The sequence below is a fragment of the Melospiza melodia genome, chromosome 27, assembly GCF_035770615.1.
Source record: "Melospiza melodia melodia isolate bMelMel2 chromosome 27, bMelMel2.pri, whole genome shotgun sequence".
In the NCBI taxonomy this organism is placed as follows: domain Eukaryota; kingdom Metazoa; phylum Chordata; class Aves; order Passeriformes; family Passerellidae; genus Melospiza; species Melospiza melodia.
Genome location: NC_086220.1, coordinates 3,634,733 through 3,662,586, shown reverse-complemented (window position 1 = coordinate 3,662,586; position 27,854 = coordinate 3,634,733). Strand labels below are relative to the sequence as shown.

Here is a 27,854-nt window from a genome sequence, read left to right as displayed (position 1 = left end):
AAATAAATCAGGCAGGTCCTTCATGATGTACTGAACTGCCCATGCTGGGCTGTCCAAAGTCCTTCAAATGCTGCTGGACAAACCCTGAGAGGCCACAGGAAGCTCATTTGCAGCCCAGAGCCCCAGGGGCACAGGCCCTGTCCCCACTTACGTCGATGTAGTTGGCGTTGATGTAGTCAGAGTTGGGGTCCCCCAGCAGCGGGTGCAGCTTCACGCGGTGACGGTCATCTGGGGAAAGGGGACAGGAACCATCAGTGCCTGCTCGCCCACCAGGCCCAGGAATCTGCAGAATATGAGATTCTGAAGCTGTTTGGGGTGTCTAAGCCTTTGCTAAGGGCACTCACATGTGGACACATGATCCTGTCTCCCTTTGGTCTTGTCTTTCTTCTTTGAAGCATCCCAGCCTTCAAAGAAACTCTGTAAGGAAAGGATGGACATCTCAAGCTCAGGGCAGGACTCTGGGGTTCCCCCAGCCCCAAAAGCTCCCTGGGGAGCAGGACAGACAGGGTGGTCCCTCCACCCCAACACCTGGTTCAGGCAGCCTCGTCTCCACCTCCACAGCACACTCTGCCAGCTACACACTCCTGTTACATCCACAAAACAGCCCATTTTCCAGCAAATTACAGACTGCCTGGCTTGTTTTTTTTTTCCTAGGGTTGGTTGTAGTTTTTTTTATTCCTAAACCTCCCCAGTTCCTTTCTCTCCCCAGCACAGAACAGGTTTGTGTGTAATAACAGTGACATTCATAGATTGGCGTAAGAGGTGGAAAGTGGAAGGAAATTACATGTTTTCTCCCCTCCCATAATATCTGAGTGCTTTCAAATGACTAGTTCCAAGAACATACAGCAGCTTTTCAAGGAGCACTAATGATTATCGCAAGCCCTGGTTTGTCCAATGCGTGAAAGGGGGGGGAGAGCTCCTGCTCCTGTAACAGCTGAGCATTAAACAGTAATTTCACTGGGAAATTTCAATCTCCAGACCTGTGGGACACTGAGGAGTCAGGAAATGACCCCGCTGGCTGTGCTGAGGCAGAGACTTGTGAAATAACCTGCTCTGTTACAAGTGCTCTGACCTGGCCAGCTGGGATAGACATGATGCCACCAACAACTCTTGGGAAAGAAATATCTCCCCCTGACATCACCCTCCACAGCATCTTCTCCCCAGTGTCTTTCTTCATGGTCTTGGAGCTGCCAGATTGTAGAGGATTTGCTTGTTCTTAGACTATGGCCATGCTTATCACAGGTCAAGTGTGCTGGAGAGCAGAAGGTGACACAGTGATGCCCAGGGAAAGGAAAGGAAGGAGCAGCCCTGGCCCATGCAGGAGAGCTGGGATGGTGCACTGCAGACAGGGCTGGTTTGGCTCATCTCAGGGACCTGCTCAAGCTGAGAAATAACCCAGAGCTGCCAGCACCAGCCATTCAATCCTGCCTCAGGGACAGCCCCCATGCTGACAATGCCAACCCAGAGCTGTGAGCTCCAGCTCCCATCCAGAGCTCCAGGCCCAGACCATCATCTCCTTGCACACGGATCCCACCCGTGTCCCCCCGTCCATCCCACCCCCTGCTCCCCCTGATCCCACCCGTGTCCCCCCGTCCATCCCACCCCCCGCTCCCCTGAGAGGCTGCCACAAGCTGTCCCCACCTCATACTCCTGCTTGAAGCCGTAGCCCTCGGCCGTTTTCATCTGGTTGATGTGCTGCAGGAGGTCGGCCACGCGCACGGCCGGGTGCAGCTGCCCCGTGTGGTACGGGGAGCCCTTGCGGCCGCACTGCCGCCGCGGGGAGCCCCCCAGCAGGCTGCTGGACTCGTTCACCACGCTGCTGCGCTGCTCACCTGCACAGGAGGGACAGCCGGGGGCTAGCAGGGCAGCAAAACCCCGGGCTGCATCCCCATCGCCGCCTCACGGCCACAGAGGCTGCGGGAGACGCACTGGGAGGTGCGGCTGCTGCAGGCCCTCTCAAGGGACCACCAGGGCCCGGCCCGCAATGCCACTCCCACCCCCTGGTGCTCTCTACAGCTCCTCCTACACCACAAAGCCAAAAATGCCCAGCACAGCCTTGTAGGACCTCAGCAGGTCAATCAGAAATCAGTGGGCAAGGCCATAAGGGGATAATAACCTCATTTCCCCTCAGCTGGAACAATGAGCTCCCATGCAGACAAGCAAGAGCTCCATGCCCAAATATTCACACAAGATTCTAAGTTGAAAAATCACCATGCCAAAGTCTCCAGCACAGCTTAACAGTTAATTTCCCTCACTGCTAGAGACCAGCACTGGATTCCTCATGCTGCCACAAATGGAGCTTGCTGCTTTGATGGAGAGCCTGTGCAGTATTTACCTGGTTTATGCCTTTGCTGTGTCATTACCAGCAGAGCCAGACTAAGACATCACCTGTGTTTGTCAGGGCAAGTTCCCACACCAGATCCCAAAATTTGGGTTTGCACAAAACCTGATGCTCTGAGCTACTCCCAGAGAAGGGCAGGCAGGGATTCATGGAATGGTTTGGGTTGGAAGGGACCTTAAAGCCCATCCAGTGCCACCCCTGCTGTGGGCAGGGACACCTTCCACTGTCCCAGGGTGCTCCAAGCCCTGTCCAACACAGCCTTGGGCACTGCCAGGGATCCAGGGGCAGCCACAGCTGCTCTGGGCACCCTGTGCCAGGGCCTGCCCAGCCTCAGAGGGAAAAATTCCTTCCCAATATCCCATCTAACCCTGCCCTCCGGCAGTGGGAACCAACAGGAGAACCCAGGAGAGTGCCTCCACACCCCATGACCTGACCAATGGGCTCATCAGCTGCTGGGGTTAAAGAGGAATTAATTAATTGCTGGCATTTGCAAGGTGCTGCCACAGCCACACGCTGAGGAACCACTGGGGTTTCCATGAGGATCAGTGACTTTCTTTTAAATGCACAGAAACTGAAGTGGGTGGGGGGTACAGCCACCAAGCCATTAATTTCCCTTTGTTAATTAAGGATGTTCACAGGCAATGGAGACTCTCCCAGCCATGGCAGGCAGCCTGAGCTCCCCAGCTCAGCCCCACCAGCCTTTGAGAGTTTCAAGGACAGCGACCAAAGGAAAAACACACCCAACCTAGCTCGATGTGTAAAGAGGAGGAAAGTTTGCCCTCTGGGCTTTAATGATCCACGAGACAATGGCAGGAAGGCATCAGTCCCGCGTGCAGGCGGCATCTTGCAGCTACTGTAACAGATGTTATTAGCATATGGCTGAAACTGGGGCAGCCAGAGAGTTATTTTACAACTAAATCAGCATGGAGACACATCCTCTGGTGGGTGTGAAGTTATCAGTCTCCCTCTGATAGGAGAGCGGGGGCTCTTTAACCCTTCAGTGCCCAGGCTGTGGGGGAAGGCTGGGGGAAAGCTTCCACCCTCAGCATAAACGAGGAGGTGGGATTCACCCAGTTCCAGGGGGCTGCAGCCAGATCCTGAAACCACAAATGGCCTCAACGAGCCCAGCCACAAGCACAGATCTCCATGAGAAAACAGAGATCCAGCTCCCCACAAGAGCTTCCCCTTCAGCACAGCCTGGATGGGGGCAGAAGTTCCAACACAGATGAAATCCATGCTCTTGGAGATTTACACAGGGCAAGGAAGAACCTGCCAAGCCACACACAGTCTAAACCAGATGTAACACCAAGCCTTCAAGAGAATCACAGAATATCCTGAGTTGAAAGGGACCCACAGAGACCCCTGAGTCCAACTCCTGGCCCTGCACAGACACTCCAACAACCTCACCCCCCTGTGCCTCAGAGCGTGGTCCAAACACTCCTTGAGCTCTGGCAGGCTGTTTCTATGATATTTTGGGGTTATTGGGCACCTTTGTGGCTGGAAGGAAGCAGGGGGATGCCAGGGTCCCCATCCCTACCTTGCTTGCCACAGTCGTGGGATGGGAGCAGGGGGATGCCAGTTACCAACCTCACCTCTGTTCCAGAGTTGTAAAGGAGAACAGGGCATGCCAGGCTCCCAGCCTCACCTCTGTTCCCAGAGTTGTGCAGGGAGAACAGGGCATGCCAGGCTCCCAGGCTCCCCTCTGTTCCAGAGTTGTGGAAGCAGAACGGGGCATGCCAGGCTCCCAGGCCCACCTCTGTTCCAGAGTTGTGGAAGCAGAACAGGGCATGCCAGGCTCCCAGGCTCACCTCTGTTCCAGAGTTGTGGAAGCAGAGCAGGGCATGCCAGGCTCCCAGGCTCACCTCTGTTCCCGTAGCCGTGGGTGTCCATGAAGGACAGCCCCAGGCGCTCATCCTCCTGCAGCGTGCTCTGGTCGGTGAAGCTCCTGTCGATGGCACTCATCATGTGTGTCTTCTCGTGCCGGTAGTTTATGGTGGCCTTGGTCATATTCACAGGTTTCCTGCGGTGGGGAGGAGCAGAAGTGAGCAGGAGTCACCATCAGGCGCTCGAAGGTCCCCTCAAAGCTCGGATTATTCCAGGAGCAGGATGGATTATTTGCAGCAGCGTGGTCATCGCGCTTTCTCTGCTGTCCCAAGCCAGTCACAGGCACACATGCAGCATCCCTCGCTGGCTGCAGCAGCTGCAGCTGCTCAACCTCAATGTCCCCTCCTGTCCCCTGCCCTTGGACAGCCAGGTGTGCTCCTTGTGCAGACAAATGCTCTCTCCAGCCATCACATAGATATGCCCCAGCCCCAGTTCCTCAGACATGACTCCCTGGTCTAGTGGCAAGGGTTGGAATGAGATGAGCTTTAAGCCCCTTCCAAGCCAAATCATTCTGTGATTTTAAAACCATGTCAGGGGCCAAATCCATCCCAAGGGATGGGCTGGATCCCCCCTGAGTAAACCTGTGCTCAGCACTCACTGCAGAGGCTTTTTCCCCCATGCAGGGTCTCTTTAGGCACCTAATGAAAATGCTGGGAAATCCCAGGAGTTCTCACTGGGACAGAACCTCCCATCCCAAATTCAAGTAATTTAAAGAAAGCTGAATGAACGTTTTTGAGAGGCAGCATCAGGCTCCAAAGCCAGAGCAGCGATTAAGCCAGAAGGATGAACAGGAGATCTGAGCCCATGTCAGCATTGTGATGGGGCTGGAACACTGCAAGGCACTGCTAAAATCCAGAATTCAACTCAGAGTTGCTGACCCTTCCCCTTTACACTGCCTTCTGTCTCTAACAAGCTCGGCAGCATTATTTTCCCTGATCCAAAGAGACCCTTAAAATGCACTTGGCAGAGATAAGGAGTTGTTGGAGCAGCAGGGTGAGGGGGGCGGCCGGGAGGAGGGTAAAGCAGGAGAATGACAATTACTTACGGGTAATAGGAGTAAGAATAGTAGTTCCTCCTGGCAAGCGTGCAAAGAGAACAGCAGAAATTGCATAAGCAGCTTTTCTCCACTATTGGGAAGGGAGGTCACAGGGCAAGTCAGCTGCCAGAAAATTCAATGCACCATAAAGGAATCAGGCTCCCCTGTGGCACCCACAGGTTATTTACGCCAGGCAGGAGCTGGCATCCTGGCAGGAGAGCACAAGCACCAGCTCTCAGTGGGACCATGCTTGTGGTGGGTGTCCACAGCACCCTTGGCCAAGGGGCTCAGCCATAATTTTTAAGAAGTTTGTGTCAGATGTCCCAAATGTAGGGATTTCCCCCAGGCTGTTGGTTAGGGGCCCAGAGGGGGGAGATGGCCTTGGGATGTCACATTCCCAGTGCACCATTTACTAGAGACAAACATATTCCAAGGCTGCATTTCCACTCCACCACATCAGTGTTTCTCCAACAGCAATGCACTGTGGAGATTTATGAGCTCATCCCAGCTTCCCAATAGCCCCAAATTCAGGCTTCTCAGCACCAGATCTAATTTGTGGCTCTAGTTTATCCTTCAACAGGCTCATCCTGGGATGCTGAAGCAGAGCTGCTCCTCCTCATCCTGCCTGGCAGCACTGGCAAGGGGAATGCAGCAGCCACACTCACAGCTTCCCACCCACAGCATCACTCCCCAAAACACATCAGCGCTGCTGGCATCTGCTCCATCAGGGAAGGAGCCAACGAAGCTGTGAGCCAGCCCCGCACCTCAAAGCGTGCAGGGATACCAGAGCCCTGCTCTTCCAGCAACGTAAATCCACAAGGATCCTTCCAGCCGTACACGCAGCCATAAAGAGCTTTGCAGATTTAAGGGGCCGAGGCTCTGCCCTGCTGTTTTTCTCTCCCTCTGGCTGTTCACGTACTTTGCTCCATCCTCCCAAGCCCCGTGTTTAATTGCTGTCCTTTATCCCAGCTCTGAGAGCCCCCCCAGCCCGGTGCTGCCTCAAGCCCTGCACAGAAGCAGCCACTTTTCCACTTTTCCAGGGCGTTGCAGCCACTTACACAGCAGCGGCCGCATGCCCAGCGCTCCCGGGGATGCGTGTCCCCAAAAGCCCTCGCCCTCCTCCCTCCACCCCATGAGCTCCCCTGTGCCAGCCCCCCACAACGGCCACATCCATGCTGGACGTGCTCCTGCTGGCCTGGCCAAGGCAGCAGGGAAGCCCAGAGGCAACATCTCATCTCAGCAACTTCCCATGGCTGCTGTTGGCAGGGAAGAGCTGGTGGGATGGGGACAGCTGGGCTTCAGCACTGGGGCAGGGCTCGGGACGGGCCAGAAGCATTTCCATCCGTGCAGGATCACCAGAACAGCACAAAGCCAAGAACCAGCAGGAAGAGAAGCAAAAAACCAAAAAATATGGGGGAGAGGGACAATGGAACAAAGCTGCAGAGGGAGTAGGGACATCCCCAGGACTTTGCTGCTCTGTGCCCAGTGAGATGCACATGGAGACTCAGCTCAAGGGAGTGTCTGGAGGCTGCCCAGCGCAGCTGAATCCTCACCAGTAACTCCAGTTAGTGCTGGGGTGGTGGAGAAGAGCTGAGTAGGGAGGGAGGGAGGGACAAATAAAGCACCAGCTGCCAGCTCAGGTCTCCTTACCCTTTCCTTATGGCAACGATGATGGCTCCCAGCAGGATAATCAGGATGATGAGTCCTCCAGCACAGATCCCCAGGATCAGGCCCATCTCCTCCGAGTGCTGGGACACCTCCAGGGGACGCTTGCTCTCTTTGCAGGCAGCTGCCAGGGGACAGGGACAGGCAGGCGGGGTGGGTGGATGAGGTGATGTGAGCACCCACCATATTCCACTCCAGGGGGATTGACAACATCAGGCATGAAAACTCTGAGATTTGTCCCATGGGATGCTTGTTTCTCCATGAACACAAGTTATTCAACCAAGATGCTACAGGGCTCTGCAGTGCCACACTATGACCATGGACAAGTCCCTCTCTCAGTTCCAGTGGGGTGGGACACTCCCTTTGTGCACCTTTCATCACATCCCACCTAAGATCATCCATCCCTGGATTCAGCATCCAGCACCACCATTCCAGCCCCACCTCCACCATGGTAACAGCATTACAAAGGAAAATTCAACCAAGGGAAAAACCTCAGATGCCAAAGAGAGTGAGAAACAGAAGGGTGTGGGGTGGAGCTGGAATAACCCATCACATGCAGCCCAACCACCGCCAGTGCTGGTCCCAGCCCACAGCAGAGCCCCGACTGCCGGAGCCGCAGCCTCGGGGGGTCAGGGCAAAGGGAGGGCTCACCTTTGCGAGCGATCCGGACACAGTTCAGCCGAGTTTCCTATGGAGGTAAAAAGGGGGAGTCAGTGCTGGATGAGCTTCCCAGCAGCTCCGCTCCCCACTCTCACCCAAGCGAGGCCAGGTGGGCACAGGGCTGGTCCATTGGTGCCTTGGCTCCCAAATTGAGGGAGTCCATGGGTGATTTGTGCTGCAGCACCCAAAGAGCTCCTGGGAACCCACAGCCCAAGAGATGCTGCTGAATGATCTGTCCCCAGCATTCCCAGGTTTAGCTGGAGCCACAGCTCCTGGCACAGAGGGGATGGTGAAGCTCAAGAGCGTGCAGAGCCCAGCAGACGCAGCCAAGCCACAAGTCACCAATGTGCCACCAGCTACAGCTGAAACACGCCCAGGTTGTCATCCAGAGCTTCATGGGCTTGTCTTCCATCAGTCAAAGTTTCAAACTCCAGCTCTGCATCTGCTGCCTAGGTTGCCATGAGGTTCCAGCTTAAGTCTCCAATAGTTTTAGCATTTGCAATTTAGGGATGGGTTCAGCTAAAATATTCCATTTTTCCATGCATCCAACTTCTGTTGCAAAATAAAAAGCACCACGTTGGCAGTACTGTCTTCTCCAAGCATCCTCCAGTCTCTCAAGAAATCAGGCACCAATGTGCTCCATCCACTTTCAGCCCAAGACCTGCCCATGCCGCATGCCCAGGGCAGGGCCAGCTACAGCACTGCTCTCCCTGGGATCTCCAGCTCTTCCTTCTCCTGCTTCTTGCTTCATCTGGCACAAAACCCATGGAAAACCCCAGCTACAATCCAGCGTTTTTCCAACATCTGATGGCCACTGGGATAAATCCAGCACCTCCCAGCAGGAAAGATGTAACACAGCATCAGCCACCAGCAATCATCCAGCAGTGCCGAGGGAGCCAGAGCCAGAACCCTCCCTGTCCCTCTCAGCTCCAATTACAACGAAGCAGTGAGGTGTGAACGATCCCGGAGCAAAGAGAAGGACTCAGTAACCGCTTTCCAAAAGGACAGAGATGTGCAGGATGAGGATGCTCCCGCGGGTCTGACAGGAGCTGCTGGAGCAGGTGATGCCGAGAAGGGCCCCCACAGGGTCTCGGGGGTCCAGCCGGTGACGTGGAGGAATCAGCCCGGGGGGTGCAGGGGTGCAGCTCCACAGAGGGAACTGGCAGCAGCAGCAGGGAAGGGCAGCCCGGAAGCTCCAGGAGCTCTCTGGAGCTGGGACTGGCCGTCCTGCCAGCGCTGGGTCCCAGCAGTGACACACAGCTCTGGCTGCCCAAAGTCCTCCTCCAAACCAGGAGCAGCCCCAGGAATAGGGGCTCCCCTGCACTGGTGCTTGTTGGTGTCCTGGCTGGTACTGCAGTGGGTGGGGGAAATCAGAGTACTCCACCCCCAGCATTGGCATGGGGATGGGGACAGGCACCACCAGGGGTGCTGGAGCAGGACACCCACCCATCATCTCAACATGCCATAAGGGTGGCCTGGAGCACCAATTGCCCTGGCAGGGCATCAGTGGTAAACCCAGAGGTGATCCAGGGGAGGGCAATCTAATTTTTACCAACCCTCAGACCCCAGCCTGCCCTTACCTGGTCCAGCCCCTGGCTGGAGCAGGGTGCCAGGGCTACTCACCCCTTTGAGGTTGCTCATGGCCTGGAAGTAGATGAGATAGGCCTTCTTGGGCTCCAGGGGCGGGTTCCAGTAGCCACTGTAGGTCTGGTTGTCCCCCACGGTGAAGGGCTTGGCCTCAGTGAGGCTGCTGGCGGGCAGCTCTGCCCCGAAATAGTGCACGGAGCCGCGGGACACGGCATCGTCAAAGGTGAGCGGCACCGGGAAGCATTCCTGCCCCCCCAGCTCCCGCTTCAGCTTCCTGGGCCGCTCCTCCTCCACAATGACCTGATAGGTGCTGTGAGGGCAGGCACAGGTTAGTTCTGGGAAGAACAATCCTGCCCATCCTTGGACCCTGCTGGATCACCCCATTTTGGGGTCTCACCCTCCTGCAGCCCCAACCTACCTGATGGGAGCCCCTCTGCCCTGTGCCGGCCGCAGCAGCACCGTGATGGTGCTCTCTGACTCGCTCAGTGGCGATGGCATGTCCCCATAGTCGAAGGTGGGAGCTGCAACAGGAGCTGGGGTGAGTCCTGGGGCTTAGGGGGAAACTGAGGCATGAGCAGTTTTGCCCAGGGCAAGGCATCACCCAGTGGTGTCGTATGAATTATTGCAACTAAAGTAAAAAACCTCTGCATGTCTTGAACAAGAGTTGAGAGATGACCCCTGGGTGTGCACAAGGGAGGTTACCAACACCAGCCTAGCAGAGGGGAAGAAACCAAGAATGGGATCCAACCTCAGCAGGACCCAAATGCTCCAGTCTTGAGATGTGCCCAAGAACAGCGCCACTCAGAATCACTGGCACAGTGTGAGCTTCCCCCCCCTCCCCATGGCAGAAGCACACCTGAGCCAGCCCAGCAGCACCCCCAGAGCAAGGTGGGGGACACCCCTCATACCTGGCATAACCTTGTGGTCCCCAAACCATCACTGCCAGCCACTGGGACCCAGCTTGAGTTGCTTTGTCCCAGGGCCCTCATTCACACTCAGTTCAGCCCATCTGCTGCAGTTAATGTGACGCCATGGACATGAGCAAAGAGCCCTGAGTACTGCAGAGCTTATTAACAAAGCCCAATTAATCCCTCGCTCATACACTGAGAGCTCAGACAGCACCAGCCACCAGCACTGGGCTGGCCAGGCTCCCCAGACAGGTACCCACCAGTTTGGGGACTGCCCATGGGCTCACAGCACAGCTGCCACCACCAAGGGCATCTTTCTATGGCAGCATCCAGCCACCAAAACACTGCCAGTCACCAACAGCACAGGAGCGAGCCAGGGGCTGCACAGCACCGTAGGACACCTGAGTGGAGGAGAAGCCCCAGCAGCAGGAAGGAGAGGGAACCCACCGGAGATGTTGGTGGTGATCTCGGTGAGCGCCGTCTGGCCAAAGCCCTTGCCGGTGCGGGCGCGCACCGAGAACAGGTAGGTGGTGCCGGGGTGCAGGTTGGAGAACACGTGGTAGGTCTCGTTGCGCAGCTTGGACACCGTGCGCCGCGGGCCCGGCACGTTCACCGCGGGGTCTGAGGACTCGATGCTCTGGTAGCTGATCTGCAGAGACAGAGCACAACATCACCCATGGGAGATGGGATTAAAACAATGACAGGGCACATTACCCAGATTCAGGTGGAGAAGGGATGAAAATAATGAATTCAGAGGAGGAGGTGGTCATGGGGCAGCCTGAAGGCAGCCAGGGACTTTTTGAGATGAAACAAAAGCTGAGGTTCACTGGAAAAGCCAAAGGGCTCAGGAGCAGCAGCAGCTGCCTCTAATCCTCATGGCCGACAGCAGAGGTTGTCCCAGACCCCTCCAACACACCCCTCAACAGGACCCTCCCGTGTCCCCATGTACCCCAGGTGCCACAACAGCCAGGATGTACCTCGTACTGCGTGATGAGGCCATTGGGCTCCACTGGCTCCTCCCACTTCAGGAATATCATGTCCTCCAGCGGGGTGAAGGTGAGGGACTCGGAGGCAATGCCGCCAGGCACTGGGGAAGGAAAGATGTGCTTGGATGCAGCTGGAAACCAGTCTGTAAGAAGAAATCCTCCAGGAAACCCCTCTGGGTGGCTGTGGCAGTTGTGCCCTGTGACCGAGCCACCACACTCCCTGTGCCATGTCACCCACCTGCAGCATGTGCCACCTGACAGGATTGGTGGCTCCCCAGGGAGACACCCAAGGCATTGATGCACCTGGACCCACTGGTGATACTTTGGCATGGGAGAGAGAGGTTCCCACACCAGCACAAACCACACAGATTTCAGCACCTCAGCCCAGGCACCAGCAGCAGCACAGGGTGCCTAAGCTTTCCAGCATGAGAAAAAGAAATAAATTCCCTTTTTCCCCACAAACCCAATTCCCCCCTGGAGCCATTAGCATCCTGTGGAGACACCGCCAGCAAGCAGCAGCATCCTCACATGCAGACGAGCCTGACGTGGCCCAGCCTCCCCTCTAATTAACACCACCACAATAATAACTGTAATCACTGACGGCAATCAGTGGTGCCGGGATCAATATCCGCTGCTTCAGGATGAATTTCTCCACCCGAGGCGGTCAGCAAGGAAAGGCAACAGCTTGGGAAGGCACCGGCAGCATCCCCCACTCCCAAACCTTGCAGGGGACAGCAGCTCTTCTCTCTGATTGGCTTTTTTCACAGCTTTTGTTCGGGTGTAATTACGGGACTGGGAGAGAGGGATCACCTCCCGAGCTTCCCACCGTGCAAACGCACCGTTTCCACCTGATTTACAAGTTAATTTAATCAGAGGCACTGTGTCCTACACATGTACTCAGGCACTTATTAAATTCGGGAAGAATTACGGAAACCTGTAGGGCAGTAAAGTGTGTACCTACAGAGATTGGGTTTTAATATACAGAACCTACACTATATATAATTATATGTTATTTTCTATTATTATATATAGACAATTACATCTTATTTTTTATTATTATATGTTGTATCATTGTTATTGTCTCTATAATGATTTATATATTATCTTAATATTATAATACCTACATATTTACATATATATATGTACACATACGTATATATGTATGTATATATACACACACACACATATTTACATATTCAAGTAGAGGTATCATGCTTCCATCCCAGGTTGAGAAAGGCAGAGGATGCAGACAACAGCTCCCAGGTGTGCACATACCCCTCTGCTATCCATATTTGCACACATATATTTATTTAAGGAATTATATATATTTATCCTGGCTTGCATCACATGCACCCTGCCTGCTTCCTCCAGGAGAAGTGGCTCCCTGCAGCACCATCACATTGCAGAGACATTTCCACAGGTCCCTGGGATTGAGTTTCATCATTTCATGCACACACAGAATGAAGTCTCCAGCTGTGGGTCACCTGGATCCATGGCGGGCCCTGAAACACCAGCTGGACAATCTATGGACACAGCACACCTCCCTCAGTGTCCTGCCCACAGCCCAGCACAGCTCTGCCTGGGGTCCAAGAAGGATGCTGTAAACAACATGGTCTGGCCCAGTTACTTGGATTTTCCAGCCCCAAACCAGGGTTTACCACTCAGGATGGGGAGCCTGCATCTTTGCAGCCTACCAACAGCAGCCCCAGGGGATGCTGCTGCCAAAACTGGCCTTGTGCCAGAATAAACCACAGTTAAACCTATCATTTTTTAAGGATAGGATTCTGAATCCTATCATTAATAAGCTTTCAGCACCTTGGTTTACTTGCAGGGGCAGCTGTTCATCCTGCAGTTCTAGGAGCTCAAACCCTCATCACCTTCCCAGGCAGGCTGGGCCAGACACATGAGGAGTATTTGCCACATGTCCATAGGAGAATATCCACAGATCCATCGCCATCAGACTGAATGTATACACAGCCTCAAGTTCAATCCAAGGGGGAAGCCAGCAGCCCCAGTTAATTGAGGCACAGGAAAAAGCAGCTGGAGTGATTATAGTATAGCAAAAAGACATCTGGAGCTCCTGTATTAATATTCCATAAGCAAACAGCTGGAGCAGTCACAGCCCAGTGAGAACAACTGGAGCAATTATAGCTGGAAAATAAAGCTCAGGCAGGGCAGAGCAGGGTGCCCCTGCTGGGGCAGGCTGAGGGCTGGGGATGTGGAAAGTGTACAGAGGAAGGTGCTGGATTTAGGCCTTGAGGACGAAAAAGGACCTGGAGGTGCTTTCAGCTCCTCTCCAGCTCTTCAGGTTTTGATTTCCAGCCTGGGAGACAGGAGTGAGCTTTGCACAGGTAATGGCAAGTCCTGTGCAGGGGAATTCCATGGCAGGCTTCTCCTCAGGGGTCTTCCAGGGCTCTGGAGGCAGCTCAGTCATTTGCAATTACCAGTTCCTTCCCTTTAATTGATGATTCTTTTATGTTAAAAAGTGCTTTGGAGATTAATTCCATTCTTGCTTAACAGATGTCTCTTCCGTGAGAGCCAGGGATGCTCCAGCCACACTCAGCAGTGGGAGAGGCCAGCTCTGGATGTGGCCGGTCACTGATGGGTGGCACTGGACACACAGAGCCAGCTCTGTCCTGTAGCTCCTGCCATATCCCTTGGATCTCCAGAGCCCAGAGTGACTCAGGCACTGCTGATGGCAAGCTGCAGACAGGGTGAGGGGCAGGTGAAGCCAGACATGGGAGACCTCTCCAGCAGCCTCAGCTTGAGCAGATCCTCAGGGAAGGGCTCATCAGAGCAAGAGATTCCAAAACCAAGAAGTCCTGGAGCAATGCTGGAGCATCCATCAAGGATGTCTGCCCACTCAGGTGACAGGGAACCCAGAACAGGGGGAAACAGGAGCAAAGCTGCTGCCAGAAATTGGGGCCTGATCACTGCAGAGCTCGGTGCACAAACCCAAACACACCTGAGAGCAAACTTCACCAGGGAAGAGCACCAGGGAAGCCAAGAAAAGCTGCACCTGCCCTGGTGAACAGCACCTTCCCAGAAATGCAGCAGCGCCCAATCCATCAGAAACCAAGGAGATAAAAGATGTTACCTGAGTGCAAAGCATTAATTGTTTTAATTGCTGTTATTATGGCTGCCAGGCTTTGGTTCCTAAGAACGGGTGAGTGAGGACAACTTGTGCTGAGAGAAGCTGGGTATGAGCCAACTCCCACACCCTCCATTGGACCAGCCAGGGATAAAATTCCACTCCAAGCATGAGGGCAGTGTGTCCACAGTGACACCCTCATCCAATCCCTGAGCCTCCCAGGCCCCTGGCATCTCCCTTCCCCAGACACCATCAGTGCCCCTTTCTCTCACCTCCTGTTGCACACCTCTGGGGCTGCAAGATCCTTTTCACCTCCTCCTTGGCTCAGGAGATATTCCCATCATGGCCATAGGCCAGGAGCCAGGGATGCACACACCATGCCACAGGAAAAACCCCAGCAGCTCACCAGCTACAGAGTTCCAATTTTGGGGATGATGCATCTCCCCGAGCAGACTCACCATCCTCATCTGTCTGGAATATCACCTCCTTGCCCTCCTTGCGCCCCTCAGGGTTGGAGAGGATGAGCTTGACATGGATGTTCTTGTAGGGCAGCAGATTTTTGATGGTGTAGCGGTTGGCGTTGCGCTCCATCTTCACACACTCCTGGAAGGTCTGGTTGTGGCCGCTGCCCACGAAGTAGCGGTAGCACAGGGACATGGTGTACGTGTGGCAGCGGGTCAGGTTGTAGCCCAGCGGCTCCCACTGCAACGTCAGCTGTCTGGACTGGATTTCAGAGAAAGCCAGGCCTTTGGGGGCTCGCATGGGCTCTGTGGGGAACAGAGACAGGGAGAGGTGAGCGAGGAGGCAAACTTCTCATGGATTTATGTGTCTTATCAGGGAAAACCCTTTTGTCCATAGGGACAAAAGAGATGAGTGCAGAGAGCAACCCTGACTGCAAAACTGGGACCACCCCAGCATAGAATGCTGCTGCCCTGCAGAGGGCTGGGGACACCGCTGGGGACATCTCTCAGCCACTAACCATGCAGCCTCCCCAGGCTCATCCTTCCCTGTGGGGGTGAAGCAGGGTACCAGACACACAAGCAGCCCCAGCTGCCCAGAAAGGTGCCCGCACCACAAGGGCCCTTGTGGTGCCATCACACCCAAGTCAGGCTCTTGAGACAAGAGGGACCAAGTGCCATCGGTAGGAGGGAGTTTAATCAGCTCTAATTGGACTGAATGGGAGAAGTTAACGAGGGGGCACCTCTGCCAACAGAACACACGCAGACACACACAGGTGCCTTGGGCTAGCTCCTCTCCTCAGCACAGGAAGGAGGAGGGCTGGGGTGCCAGGAGAGCCGTCCCAGGGACGCCATGGGGCCCACCTGCGCACTTGGTGCGGCTGATGAGGGGCGGCCCCGGTTTGCCGGTGCCCCCCTCGCCGGGCCGGGTGAGCAGGACGCTGATCTCGTACTCCGTGTCGGGGTCCAGGTGCCAGAGCTTGTAGGTCTGCATGTTGACAGCGTGGACCTCGGACCAGGGCCCCGAGGTCATGCGGTACTCGATCTCCTTGCGCACGATGGGGCCGTCCCCGATGATGGAGTTGGTGTTGAGCTGGATGATGAGGTAGGTGGAGCCGGCCCGGAGCAGCTGGGGGGGGGCAATGGGGGTGGGGGGCTCTGCAAGAGAGCACAGAAGGGGCAGCTGGAGCATCCCCAGAGCCAGGCCAGTGCTGGCACAACCACAAGTACCATGGTTTTATTTTATTGTTTACAGGCTGCAGTCAATACATTTCCAGTGTCTCTTCCCACACCAACCCACCACACTCAGATTGGAGAAGGGAACTTTTGGGGTGACCTAACTGTGGCCTTCCAGTATGGGAAAGGGGCTACAAAAGAGATGGAGAGGGACTTTTTATAAGAGCATGTAGTGACAGGACAAGGGAAAATGGCCTCACACTGACAGAGAGTAGTTTAGATTAGATATTAAGGAAAGATTCTTCCCTGTGAGGGTGAGGAAGCCCTGGCACTGGTTGCCCAGAGAAGCTGCGGCTGCCCCATCCCTGGAAGCGTCCAAGGCCAGGCTCTGAGCAACCTGGTTGAGTGGAAGGTGTCCCTGCCCATGGCAGGGGGTGGCACTGGATGAGCTTTAAGGTCTCTTCCAACCCAAACCATTCTGTGATTCGTGCTGCAGAGCACAGAACAAATTCAGATTCCCCACCCAGAGGACATGGGAGTCACCCAAGTACCGGACAACACCATCCAGTCTTCAAACTTCAGTCTGTGCCTGTGCCCTCTATCACTATCAGAAGGCTTCAAGAGCTGCAATAGGGTTTCATGTGATCAAACCTTAATTGTCTTCATAAGTCACACAGCCCAGCATGGTGCCGCACAGTTTCACCATAATTAATTAATTCCCACCTACTGCAATCAAAAATAAATTATCTAAGGCCACCAGGAAAGGAGTTTCTGGTTTTATGCTGCACAGTCTGTGTTTAGCAACTCTTCCACAGTGAGAAACTGCAATCCCAGTGTTCCAGGCATCCCACCTTCCTCTGCACACAGCGGAGCAGGAGCGGCTCTCCACGGCACAGGGGGCAAGGGCAGCTCACCCACCTTTGACGATGAGCTCGGCGAAGTTGGAGACGCCGGCGCCGCGGACGGACTGGGTGACGCAGCGGTACAGGTCCTGCTCCGCCTTGGACACGGCCTCCAGCTGGAACGTGGCCAGGAAGCGCCGGTGGCTCATGTGCTTCACCGAGGCGGCAGGGACCACCTCGCCGCTCTGCCTCTGCCCACGGGACACGCACGGCGTCACAGGGGGCACGGTGGCACTGCCAGAGCCACCCAGGGTGTCCCCACATGATGTCTGCTCAAAAGCAAGGGGATGGCCCTTCTCCCGCCGTGTCCAGCGGGGTTTTGTCCCACAGGAAAGCCGTGTGTGGGGCTGGCTGGGGCCGTTTCACCACCACCATTCCTCACCTGCATGAGGAAGCGCTCGGCCTCGGCAGCCTTGCCAGCGGCCACGCACTGGAAGGTGGCGTTCTGTCCCGCGTTCACCTCCACATCACCCAGGCGGGAGAAATGAGGCGCTTTCGCTGCCGAGGGACAAAGCAAGAGGTGAGGAAGGACCTGAGGTCCAAGGAGACCCACAGCAGCACTGCCACAAAAATCCCTCCCCGCCCAAAAACCCACCCAGGATGTCACAGCTGAGCCGAGCTCTGGACAGGCCCGATGCCCACCCTCAGAGCCTGGCTCCAAGTGAGGCATGTGTTCCCGTCCCCACAGAACCAGCCCAGGGAGGGATGAGCCTTTCTCTCCAGCACCCTGCAGTGCTGGCGCCAGATGCAGGGTATGGGATGATAGAGGGGGCAGGTCTCCTGCCCAGCCTGGAAGAAATAGGATATGACCCCAAGAGCCAATGTGTTGGGACAGTCTGGGATTTTGGACCCCCACCAGCCCGGGTGGCCCCTCCTGATGGGGACACTCCAGCCTTGCGTTCAATCTGTGCTTTTCCGAAGTTTTATAAAAACTAAAAGCAATGTTGCAGCTGGTGGGGATAGGGATGAAGATGCAAAAGAGGCCTTAGAGGCGCCCAGGAGATGGAGGTCTACCAGTCCAGGTAGCATCAGGACACCCAGGTGCCACAGGCTGCCCCCTGGCATTAGGCCCTCCACTCTCCCCAGGACCATCCCAATGGACACCAGCTCCAAGCCCTGCTGCCCAGCCCAGCCCCCCTCAGGTCCCATCCCACAGCACTCACAGCATGGATAATTCAGGAGCAAAACGTCATCCAGGCCCAGGTAGCCCCTGCGCTCGCTGGAAACCACGGCCTCGAAGAGCACCTGCGGCACCAAACAGGGGTCAGCCGTGGCCGGGGGGCCGCAACGGGGCCGGGGGGCTGCTGGGCCTCACCTGGTACTCGCTGGGCCAGAAGAGGCTGACTGCCAGCTCTGCCTGGTGCCACTGGCGGCCGTGCGAGCCCGAGGCGTTCCACACGGCGCTGCCCAGCAGGCCCCCAGTGACCCAGACGTAGGCGCTGAGCGTGCCGGGGCTGTGCCCGTCCCGGCTGAACATGAAGTAGCTGAACTGAAGGCAGTGCGTGTCATTCTCACTCAGTGCCTGGAAGAGCAGCTGAGCTTTCTGGCCTGGGGTGTGCTGAGAGGAGTTCACCATCAGGTAGGAGCCTGCAGCAGTGGGGGAGAAGGGGGAGAGAGTGGAGTTAACTGTAAGGATGGTGAAGAGTCTGGAGGGGCCATACAGGGGGTGCCTGAGGGCTCTTGGTGTGTGCAGCTGGAGCAGGGCAGAGCTCAGGGATCTGCAGCTCCTCCCGAGGGGCAGCTCCCATCTCTGCTCTGGGGCAGGGACAGCAGCCAGGGCACGCCTGGGGCTGGGCCAGGGCAGCTCAGACTGGAGATCAGGGCAAGGTCCTTACCCCAGAGGGTGCTGGCACTGCCCAGGCTGCCCAGGGAATGGGCACAGCCCCGAGGCTGCCAGAGCTCCAGGAGCATTTGGACAGTGCTGTAGGAATGCCCAAGATGGGGTCATTGGGAGGTCTGGGCAGGAGCAGGGCCAGGGTTGGACTGGATGATCCCTGTGGGTCCCTCCCAACTAAGGAGATTCTATGACTCTAATCTCTCTGTTCCACCTCTCCTGAGCTTTGCCAGCAGGGAATAGAGAAGGTGGAGGATATGGGACCACAAAGATGCCCATGTGCCCCAGGGCACTGGTCCATGACAGCCAGTGAGGATGTGCAGGACAGGAGGGACTGGGATGGAGTCAGGAGCAGACATCCTCTGGGCAGCAGCAGGACAGTGCAGTGGGACCTGACTGCAGGATGAGGAGGGGAGGATCAGAGCTGCTGCCTGCCCAGGGCCCCGGGGTCAGGAAAGGCTCCAATGTTGCCCTCCCTGAACTCTCCCAGCTTTGGCTGCATCAGTCCCACCCCCAGCCGGGCCCCAGCTGTTCCCCTCCATTCCCAGCTCCTGCACCATTTACCACACAGCTGTCACCACACTTCAACTTGCTCAGCAGGCACTCGCAGAGGGAAATCCTCCTTGGCTTAAGGAGCAGCAGCAGCATCCCAGCTCTCGGGGGTGCCTGGGATGTCACTCCCAGAGCTGCCCCACCACCAGCAGCAGCTGCTGGGATCCCACCTCCCACCACCCAACATCACCAGCAGCAAAACCAGCACAGCCTTGAAGCCCTACTTATAGGGCAGGCAGGATGACAATCCCAAAGGGGATCCCTAAGGCAGCATCATTCCCTGCCCTGCACGCTCCAAGCCAGGCAGTCTGGAGGCAGGAGGGGGATGCAGCAGTCCCAGCCTCTCGTGGCAGCTCCCAGAGATGTCCATCATAGCCATGGGGACATCCCATACAGGATGGATGAGATACAGGATGGATGAGAAGCTGCCACACCAAATCCTCCCCCTCACCAAAGGCAAGGGGATTATTAATCTCCATTTTAATACCAGCAGAAGCTGTAAGTAACAAAGCTGGACCATTTATTCAAGCCTACCATTGTTTCCTGACAGTCAGTGCTTTATTACCAATTAATTCTAAGCTCAGGCGCTTTCCTCTCCTCAACTCCCGCTGAGCAGCTCCAAGAGAAGCCAAAGGAAGGTGAAGGGGAATTGCAGGGGGCACCCACCCATCCCCCTACAACACTTGGGGTTGCAAGGGGGCACCCATCCATGCCCATGCAGCATTTGGGATCACAGGGGAGGCCCATCTACTGCCCCAGAGTTTGGGACCTGCACCTGCGGGGACCCCAAAGCACCCAGGAGGACACAGCACCAGCTGGGGTGACACAGAACCAGATGCATCTCCCAGTGCACCCTTTAGGGACGGGAGCTGGGGCAAGGGAGAGAAATCCCTGAAAGGGAAATGTTCCCCACACCATTGACCTGTGTGGCTGCCTGGCCCTGCCAGCCCCTTGGGGTGGCTACTCAGGGTGAAATAAAACGATGACAATTTATTTCCTCGGAGTCCAGCACAGCTCGTTTCACCCACCGAGGGGAAGGCACTATGCCCATGCTTCTCTTTTTTCTCTTCTCATTTCCCCCAGCAAAATTACTTCTGCTCTAATGAGATCAGCCCCATTTGGTCCAGGCAACAGCAGAGTGGAGAGAGACCATTGACCCACCCCATGCCAGGGGACATCTCCCAAAAGCCACCTCATTAATGAATGGGCTCTTGTTAACAAACACAGACCCTTCCTCTGCCCTCCCTTTACAAACAAAAATCTATAGGACCAAAATAAAGAGGCCAAGACTAAAATTAAACCACTGATGAGTTATTTTAAAAGACAGAGAATGCCCATAAGGTCACCTGGGAGCAGTGAGGCACCTGAGCATCCCTCATCAGGCAGGGCTTCCCACACACACTATTTTCCCCTTTTAATTTTCTTCCTGGTGTTGCAGCATTGGAAAAAGCAGGTTCCAACCACTCGCTTTTGTGCTAATTTTATCCTCCTCTGCTGTAAATATCTGACATTAGCCTGAAGCCCAGGGTGTAGGTTGGGTTTCTTTTATAAACATAAGAGAAGCAAAGGTACTTCAAACTGCCAGAGGGCAGGGTTGGACAGGATATTGGGAAGGGATTGCTCCCTGTGAGGGTGGGGAGGGGCTGGCACAGGTGCCCAGAGCAGCCATGGCTGCCCCATGGTCCCTGGCATTGCCAGGGCCAGCTGAAGCCCTGATTGCCCATGGGAAGGGGCAGCTCTTCCCATCACGCTGCCCATCCCAAGGGTTCTGCCTGCCACTCCAGGAAAAACCCAAGCAGCCCTGAAAGAAGCAGAGGGAAGAACTCACTGCCCCCACTTCCCTGTCTCGATAAGATTTTCCTCCTACAAAATCACTGAGAAATAAAAATAAATTAAAAAAAACCAACTTCCAAGAGCTATTAGAAGGCAGGGAAGGCAGGCAGGATGACAGGGAGAGGGCGGCACTGTCAGACAAGAGGTGCCAGGGGAGCAGGTCTGAGCTCTGCAGCATCTGCCTCCAGGAATTCCCGCTGGAACACAAAGCTGACGTGTGCCGGATCCTGCTCTGTGTCACAGCCAGCACGGGAACCAGGGAACCACTCACTCCCCATTCTGTGCTGAGCATCTCCCAAAGCAGCCCCAGCACCAAGGGCTGACCTCCCACCACCACAGGGTCCCTGGACAAACTGCAGCAATCCCCAAGGGAGCAAACCATCAGGCTTCGCTGTTCAAGGGTTTTATGGATTGCAGCAGGAGCTGATTGAGAAGCAGTGCTGGAGCCGAGAGCTGAAGGAGCAGCTCCTTGGATGGGGAGACATCAGAGCTCTTCAGGGTTGGGACAACAACTCAGTCCCCCCAGCACAGGGATCGGGTTGTGCAGGGACACAGCAGTTCCATGCACTGAGAAACTCCAATGCACAGGGGGTTTCCTAATGTCAGTGAATTTGGAAGGAAAATCTAGGAAAAAGCACATTTGAGGAAAAAAACCCACCCACAAATATGTTGGTTTAATATTTTGAGTGAGGGACCTTAGAGCCTCTTTCAGTACCAAAAGAGGAGGGCTGCAGAGGGACTGGGGACAAGGATGGAGGGACAGGAGCCAGGGAATGGCTGCCAGTGCCAGAGGGCAGGGCTGGATGGGATCTTGGGATGGAATTGTTCCCTGGCAGGGTGGGCAGGGGCTGGCACAGGGTGCCCAGAGCAGCTGTGGCTGCCCCTGGAGCCCTGGCAGTGCCCAAGGCCAGGCTGGATGGAGCTTGGAGCACCCTGGGACAGGGGAAGGTGTCCCTGCCCATAGCAGGGGGTGGAACTGGATGAGTTTTAAGGTCCCTTCCAACCTCAAGCCAGTCTGAGATTACAAGCTCACACCTGCCTTACCCAGCTTCCTGCAGCTGCTCCTTCAAAAAGGGAACAATAAAGAGACAAAAAAAAAAAAATCACGATTGCAACATGGGAGAGACCCATCCATCATATTTAGGTGAAAGAGAGACAAGTCAAGAGAAGGGGGGGGGGAAAGCCCCAAACCAAACAAGAAAGCAAGAAGAGAGTAGGATGGCAAGGTAGCAGCAGGTGGCCAGCAGCCAGCACCTACTCCAATAAATCCTACACTCCTTGAAACTGGCTGATCTCCAATAAAAACTCATTTTAATCTGAGACCACGAGACTCCTTTGGAAAGTGCTCCCTGGAGAGGCCCTGGCACTGTGAAATCCTTCTGATCCCCTGAGCTGCTGCAAGGACCAAGGGGTGATGGGGCTGCAAGAGCCTCATGCACAGCTCCCCACCCAAAACAGGGTAAAACCACCCAAAAACGGGGTCCCTGCACCCCTCTGGTGCCCCATGATCATGAGCAAACAGCATTACCTGGTCTGAGGGGAGCTCCAGGGACAGGAATCCTCTTCCTGGGGTGACACTGCAATGCTCACACCCTCCAACCCGACATGTCACATCCACTTCCCCATCAATCCTGGAGTTTATTCCTTAAACACTTTGTGTTCCTTTAAGGCCCCATCTCCTGCCGAGCCACAGTTTTTTCCTCAAGCAGGGAGAGAAGCCCCATTCCACCCAACCCTCCAGCCCCCTGCAAGCCCCCAGGCTTTAAACTCAGGCAGTTCACAGCAGATTTTAAATTACAGCTGAATACTGAGCAGATAACTCAGCTAATTACAAGTTTCAGACACTCCATCATGAGCCACCTCAAGCCCCAGCTCTGCTTTCCCCAGGAAACCCCCTGGACACACATCAATTAGGGTAGCTCAGTTTAAAGCAATTACTTGGAAAAATCATCCAGGGAGGATCAGGGATGTGCCAGCAGATCCCTGCCCTTGCCCAGCACATGCCAGGAGGGACAGGATGGAAGGAGAAGGTGATGGGGAAAGGTAATGGCAGAGTTAGTGGAGGGGGAAAAGCCAAATTAACCCCTGGCATGAACAAAGCCCAAGATAAACAGCTGGAAGCAGGTTAATGGAACAGTAGAGAGTTTCCTATAAAGTAGGTAACATTTTAACAAACAGAAAAGGTGATTTTTACTGTTGAACTCTAAACAAGCTCTCCTGTTTTTCTGCCCATCCCTAGCACAGGACTGGCTGTTCAGGATCAGGCTGGAGCCAGCAGTCCCAAAAACAAGGAGCATCCCAAGTCCAGTGAACCTCACTGAGCAAATGGGCTCAAAGACAACTCAGGGGGGTCACAGCAGGAGAGAGTCCAGAGCAGGGAGCAAGCAAAGTCCCCAAATGCACCCACCCCATCCTCCTGGAGAGGGGAGCTCCTCACAGCTGCCTGGCCAGGTCTTCTCCCCCAGCCTGGCCAGCAGAGAGGACATGGACCCAGAAAGTAACACAGAACAGTTCTAAACCAATGAGATTTTTTTTAAAGTCCATTTTAATTTTCTTCCTTACTATTCCCAAGACTTTGGAGATGCCTCCACCTAACAGGCCCCTCCCCACACTTGAAAACACCAGAAACAGGTTTTTCCCCCATTTCCCACATAAGCAGGCCAAAGCCAAGTCTATAACACTGCAGGAATTAAACCAGGAGGAATCACACAGTCCAGCCCTGGGGGAACAGGACACAAAGGCAGGGTAGGGACAAAGGGTCCAGGGGGACTCTGGCACTCACCGTGAGGCAGCTCAGGCACCAGGTGAGGCATCAGGTAACTGCGCAGGAGCTCCCAGTCGAAGTCATCGTCCTCACCCTGGCTGTACTCACATTGGTTGGGCTCACTGTCCTCCTCGAAGGTGCAGCCAGCTGTGGGGACAGACCCGTCAGCCCCTGAGCCCCCAGAGCGGCTGCTCTCTCCCCAAAAGCCCACCAGGAGGGGGTGATGGCCCTGGCATGCCCCACCAGGAGGGGGTGATGGCCCTGGCATGCCCCACCAGGACGGGGTGATGGCCCTGGCATGCCCCACCAGGACGGGGTGATGGCCCTGGCATGCCCCACCAGGAGGGGGTGATGGCCCTGGCATGCCCCACCAGGAGGGGACTCCCCAAGGGCACTGTGAGCAGGGCTCTGCCCCTGGGCGCCACCAGGCCCCCACAGCTCCTGTGCAGCTTCACCAGTGACACAAGCCAGCAGGTGCCAGGGAGGCCCTCACAGCAGGAGCAGGATGCAGCTCCCAGATGGGCTTCTCAGGGCTTGGTAGCACAAGGGGTTTCCCCCAAGAAATATCATTTGGCTGTGGTGGCCACACAAAATTTGTGCTTTGACCCCAACACTCCACCTGTGGCTTGGGCCCCCGGGGGTCTCTCCATGGCGTGAAGTGAGTGTGGCAGTTCTGAGCCAGGACCCCCAAGCCTGAATGCAGCCCTGAGCCCCTCCTTGGCACTGCTGAGCCCTTTTGGCAGTCACATTTTATTACAGATTTATCTCTTGGGGGTCTGAGGGTGTACAGCACGCTCAGCTGAGCACGGAGAAGTGCAGCAAATGCCACAAGGCCGCTTGTTCCCACGGGAGGTGACACAGAGAGAGCCCCCCTGCCCCACATCCAGCCCCTCCCGCGATCCCACATTCCAGTCCAGCCCCATCCAGCCAACCCTGGAGCTCAGGTCGGCTTTGCCGTGGGGCCACCGGGGGCTGTGGCTCACACTTCCCCATTGTCCCATTAAAGCCACGATTAAGGGACCGGGGCACAGCGCTAATTAACGGGGCCGGGCTCACCAGGGGCCCCGGGGAGCCCTGAGCAAGCAGAATGAACAACAGCAAACATCCCCCAATGCACCGGCAGGAAAACAGACCCGGGCCAAGGGATTATTTCTGCTGTTTTCTTCCTATTTTATCCCAAATTACATCAGTAATTCCCCCCGCCACCTGGGGATCTGGCAGTTAATGGCCTCGCTGCTGGCACGGGTTGTGCCTCCCTGTGCTCAGGGATGCTTGGATGCAACATTTAGTCAAACACGAGTCCAAACACTGGGAAAAAAGCCCATAAGATGCTCAGGAAATTTCAATTCCCAACTCTTTCATATATAAGAAGGCATTTGTGGCTTTTTTCGCCCCTTTGCACTCATTTTTTTAAAGCACAAGGGCACATTCCAGCTCCGTCACCAACTGTTTTTTCCTCTCAGAGCCTTAAGAAACTTCTTTTTAAAAACCTGTAAGCAAATTCTCTCCTATTCATATGTCTGGAGGCACTGAGACATCACAGCTTTCTTAAAGCCCTTCCCGAAATGGAGCGTCTGCCCAGCCCACGTGCGGATGTGCCCCCGCACCGCAGCCCCTGCTCCTCAGCTCTCGCCACGAGACGTGTTGGATTCTAGAGTCTGGAACTTGGCTGCACTTTCTAACAGGAGAAAAAGCACAAATCTGTCAAAATTTTCCAGGAAGGAAGGGAAATAAAATAAATTTCAAAATAAAACACTGTCAGAGACTAAGTGCCAAGTGATTTAAACGAAAAAAAGGCCCAAGTGTTTCTTTCCAAGATCTGCTGAGCAGGATATTCTGGGAGGCAGAAATTTGTTCTTGGGGGATTTTTTTTGGCCTGATAAACCAGAGCAGAGTCAAACAATGTTTCAGTCTGGCAGAGCCCCATTTCCCAGGGAAAAGTGATTCCTTCACCCCCAATAAACTATTCCCAGCCACTGAAAACATAATGAGATATGTACCCTACTCCTCCTCCTGGCCTGCAGCCCCCCACCCAAATCCTGCTGCCATCCCCAGCACAGCCACTCGCCATCACCCCACACCTGCATCCTCAGCCACCCACGAGATGATGCCCAGGCTCCAGAAGTTTAAAATGCAATTACAGAGCAGATATGTGCTGGCCAAGCTGATCCATCTCCCTCCTCAGACAGGTTTACTGCCAAGGCTTTTCCCGGCACGAGCCTTCCCTCCCATCCACGGCACAAAACCAAGGCAGTTCCACTGGCCACTCCATTTCCCTGACTAATTTGTCCATGATTTGTACACACAGGGAAAAAAGCCAAAGGGGCTTCACAGAACCTTGGTTTCCATGAGTTAGGGGATGCTTCTGGCACCATCTCTCTCCCCAGCCAAGGACAGGGCTGCGAGAAGCTCGACCTCCAGCAGACTCTCCCTCCTCATCACAAGATTAAGGGCATAAAAATTAACACCTGAGCAATTAAATGCCAACAGCCCAACTCCAGAGGGGGTGACTGGAGGTGCTCCAGCAGCTGTGGAAAGTCAGAGAGGGGAAACCCAGAGCAACCTGCAAAAAATTAATGTTCCATCACAACGTTTGCAAGGAGGGCAGGGAGACTGCAACCCAAAATATCCACCGGCAGCAGTGGGAGGGTTATTCCATCCCAAGGGCAGCAGTTCAAGGACTGTGGGAGCCGGGTGAGGCTGCTCCAGGTATGGATGCATCCTAAAAAGGAAGCAAGGAGCCCCCTGAGCTGGCCCCAGGCCAGGTGACAGCAGCTCTGGGCGCGAGGTGAAGGCAGCGAGGCGGGAGGTGCGATCCCAATGCAACAGCAGCTAAAAATACTGCAGGGAGCTGGGGTCTGCCACCGGGGGTGGGACGTGTCCCAGACACAGCCTGAACACCCCAGAGCTGCCTACATCACCCCCAACACACGGCCTGCCCCAGGCACAAGAGGCAGCCTGTGCCAAGGATGAGACGTGCCCCACTAAACACCCCAGAGCATCACACGTTCCTGGGCAGAGGGCAGAGAGGGATGAGCACCAACACGGGGGCTTAACACCAGATGGACCAGAATTATTTTTAAAAATGAGATAAGAGGTGGTTTGAGAGATTTGCTATGGAGATGGGGACCAGTGCTGCTCAGCCTCCTCCAGGTACTGCTGCCACCTCCAGGGATCCACCACATGCCCAGGTGGAAGGGAGCAGAGGGACAGGCACAGTGTAGAGGTTAAACACCATATGAAGCAAAATTGCTTGAAAGAAAGCAAAAAAAGGTGGCTGGAGGGGTTTGTCAAGGAGTCTGGTAATAAACTCAGCATCCCCTTGGGTACCACTGCAGCACCAGGGCACACTGAGAGAGCAGAGGCATGGGCACCAACGTGAGGGTTAAACACCAGATGGATTAAAAATTCTTAAAAAGAAAGAAAAGGAGGTGGCTTAATGGATTCACCAGGGAGAAGGACACCACTGCCACTCAGCATCCCTTGGGAACCACTGCCACCCAGCATCCCCCTCTTCAGGGATGAAGAGGAGGAAATCTGGGGAGGGGAGGGACTAGTGATTCACAAAGAAAAGGGAGGAAAAGAAAGACCAAACAGCCAAGTACAAAGGACAGCATCTAATTAATTCTCCGTGGCCACCGAGGAACGTGGCCGCCTGCCTACAGCCCACCCCGCGCTCTTTCATCCACAGAGTGTGCACTGCTCTCGCTTCCAAGTTAATTACACACTTATACCCTTCCTGTTTAACCTCCTGCACCATGGGACACAATCCGTGTCTTCTCTTCCCTTCTACTGAGCAGCCTTGAGAAGGCTCCTGTGCCAAAGGGCAGCCCAGCCCCATCCAGGACTGAGATCACAGCCCGGCACCATCCAGGACTGAGATCACAGCCCGGCACCATCCAGGACTGAGATCACAGCCCGGCACCATCCAGGACTGGGATCACAGCCTGGCACCATCCGGGATTGGGATCACAGCCTGGCACAATGCGGGATTGGGATCACAGCCCGGCACCATCCGGGACTGGGATCACAGCCCAGCACCATCCAGGGATGGGATCACAGCCCGGCACCATCCAGGACTGGGATCACAGCCCGGCACCATCCGGGATTGGGATCACAGCCTGGCACCATCCAGGACTGGGATCACAGCCCGGCACCATCCGGGATTGGGATCACA

At 55.3% G+C, this 27,854-nt stretch overlaps 1 protein-coding gene across 4 annotated transcripts in view; it reads right to left on the bottom strand.

Moving 5' to 3' along the window:
* Nucleotides 1–27,854, bottom strand: part of PTPRU (protein tyrosine phosphatase receptor type U) — a 57,211-nt gene that overhangs the window by 17,585 nt on the left and 11,772 nt on the right. For 2 of the 4 annotated variants that reach the window (XM_063177532.1, XM_063177533.1), the window contains exons 2-19: nucleotides 23,696–23,824; nucleotides 18,010–18,281; nucleotides 17,858–17,939; nucleotides 17,077–17,192; nucleotides 16,711–16,885; nucleotides 15,481–15,774; nucleotides 14,617–14,925; nucleotides 11,059–11,168; nucleotides 10,529–10,730; nucleotides 9,592–9,694; nucleotides 9,210–9,483; nucleotides 7,578–7,614; nucleotides 6,912–7,050; nucleotides 5,271–5,300; nucleotides 4,204–4,361; nucleotides 1,642–1,832; nucleotides 345–417; nucleotides 152–228 (exon numbers count right to left, since the gene is read on the bottom strand). In XM_063177532.1, coding sequence (XP_063033602.1) covers nucleotides 152–228; nucleotides 345–417; nucleotides 1,642–1,832; nucleotides 4,204–4,361; nucleotides 5,271–5,300; nucleotides 6,912–7,050; nucleotides 7,578–7,614; nucleotides 9,210–9,483; nucleotides 9,592–9,694; nucleotides 10,529–10,730; nucleotides 11,059–11,168; nucleotides 14,617–14,925; nucleotides 15,481–15,774; nucleotides 16,711–16,885; nucleotides 17,077–17,192; nucleotides 17,858–17,939; nucleotides 18,010–18,281; nucleotides 23,696–23,824 — 2,771 coding nt within the window. The remainder of the gene's footprint in view (nucleotides 1–151; nucleotides 229–344; nucleotides 418–1,641; nucleotides 1,833–4,203; nucleotides 4,362–5,270; nucleotides 5,301–6,911; nucleotides 7,051–7,577; nucleotides 7,615–9,209; nucleotides 9,484–9,591; nucleotides 9,695–10,528; nucleotides 10,731–11,058; nucleotides 11,169–14,616; nucleotides 14,926–15,480; nucleotides 15,775–16,710; nucleotides 16,886–17,076; nucleotides 17,193–17,857; nucleotides 17,940–18,009; nucleotides 18,282–23,695; nucleotides 23,825–27,854) is intronic. The other 2 variants (XM_063177534.1, XM_063177535.1) reach the window with 1 other exon arrangement.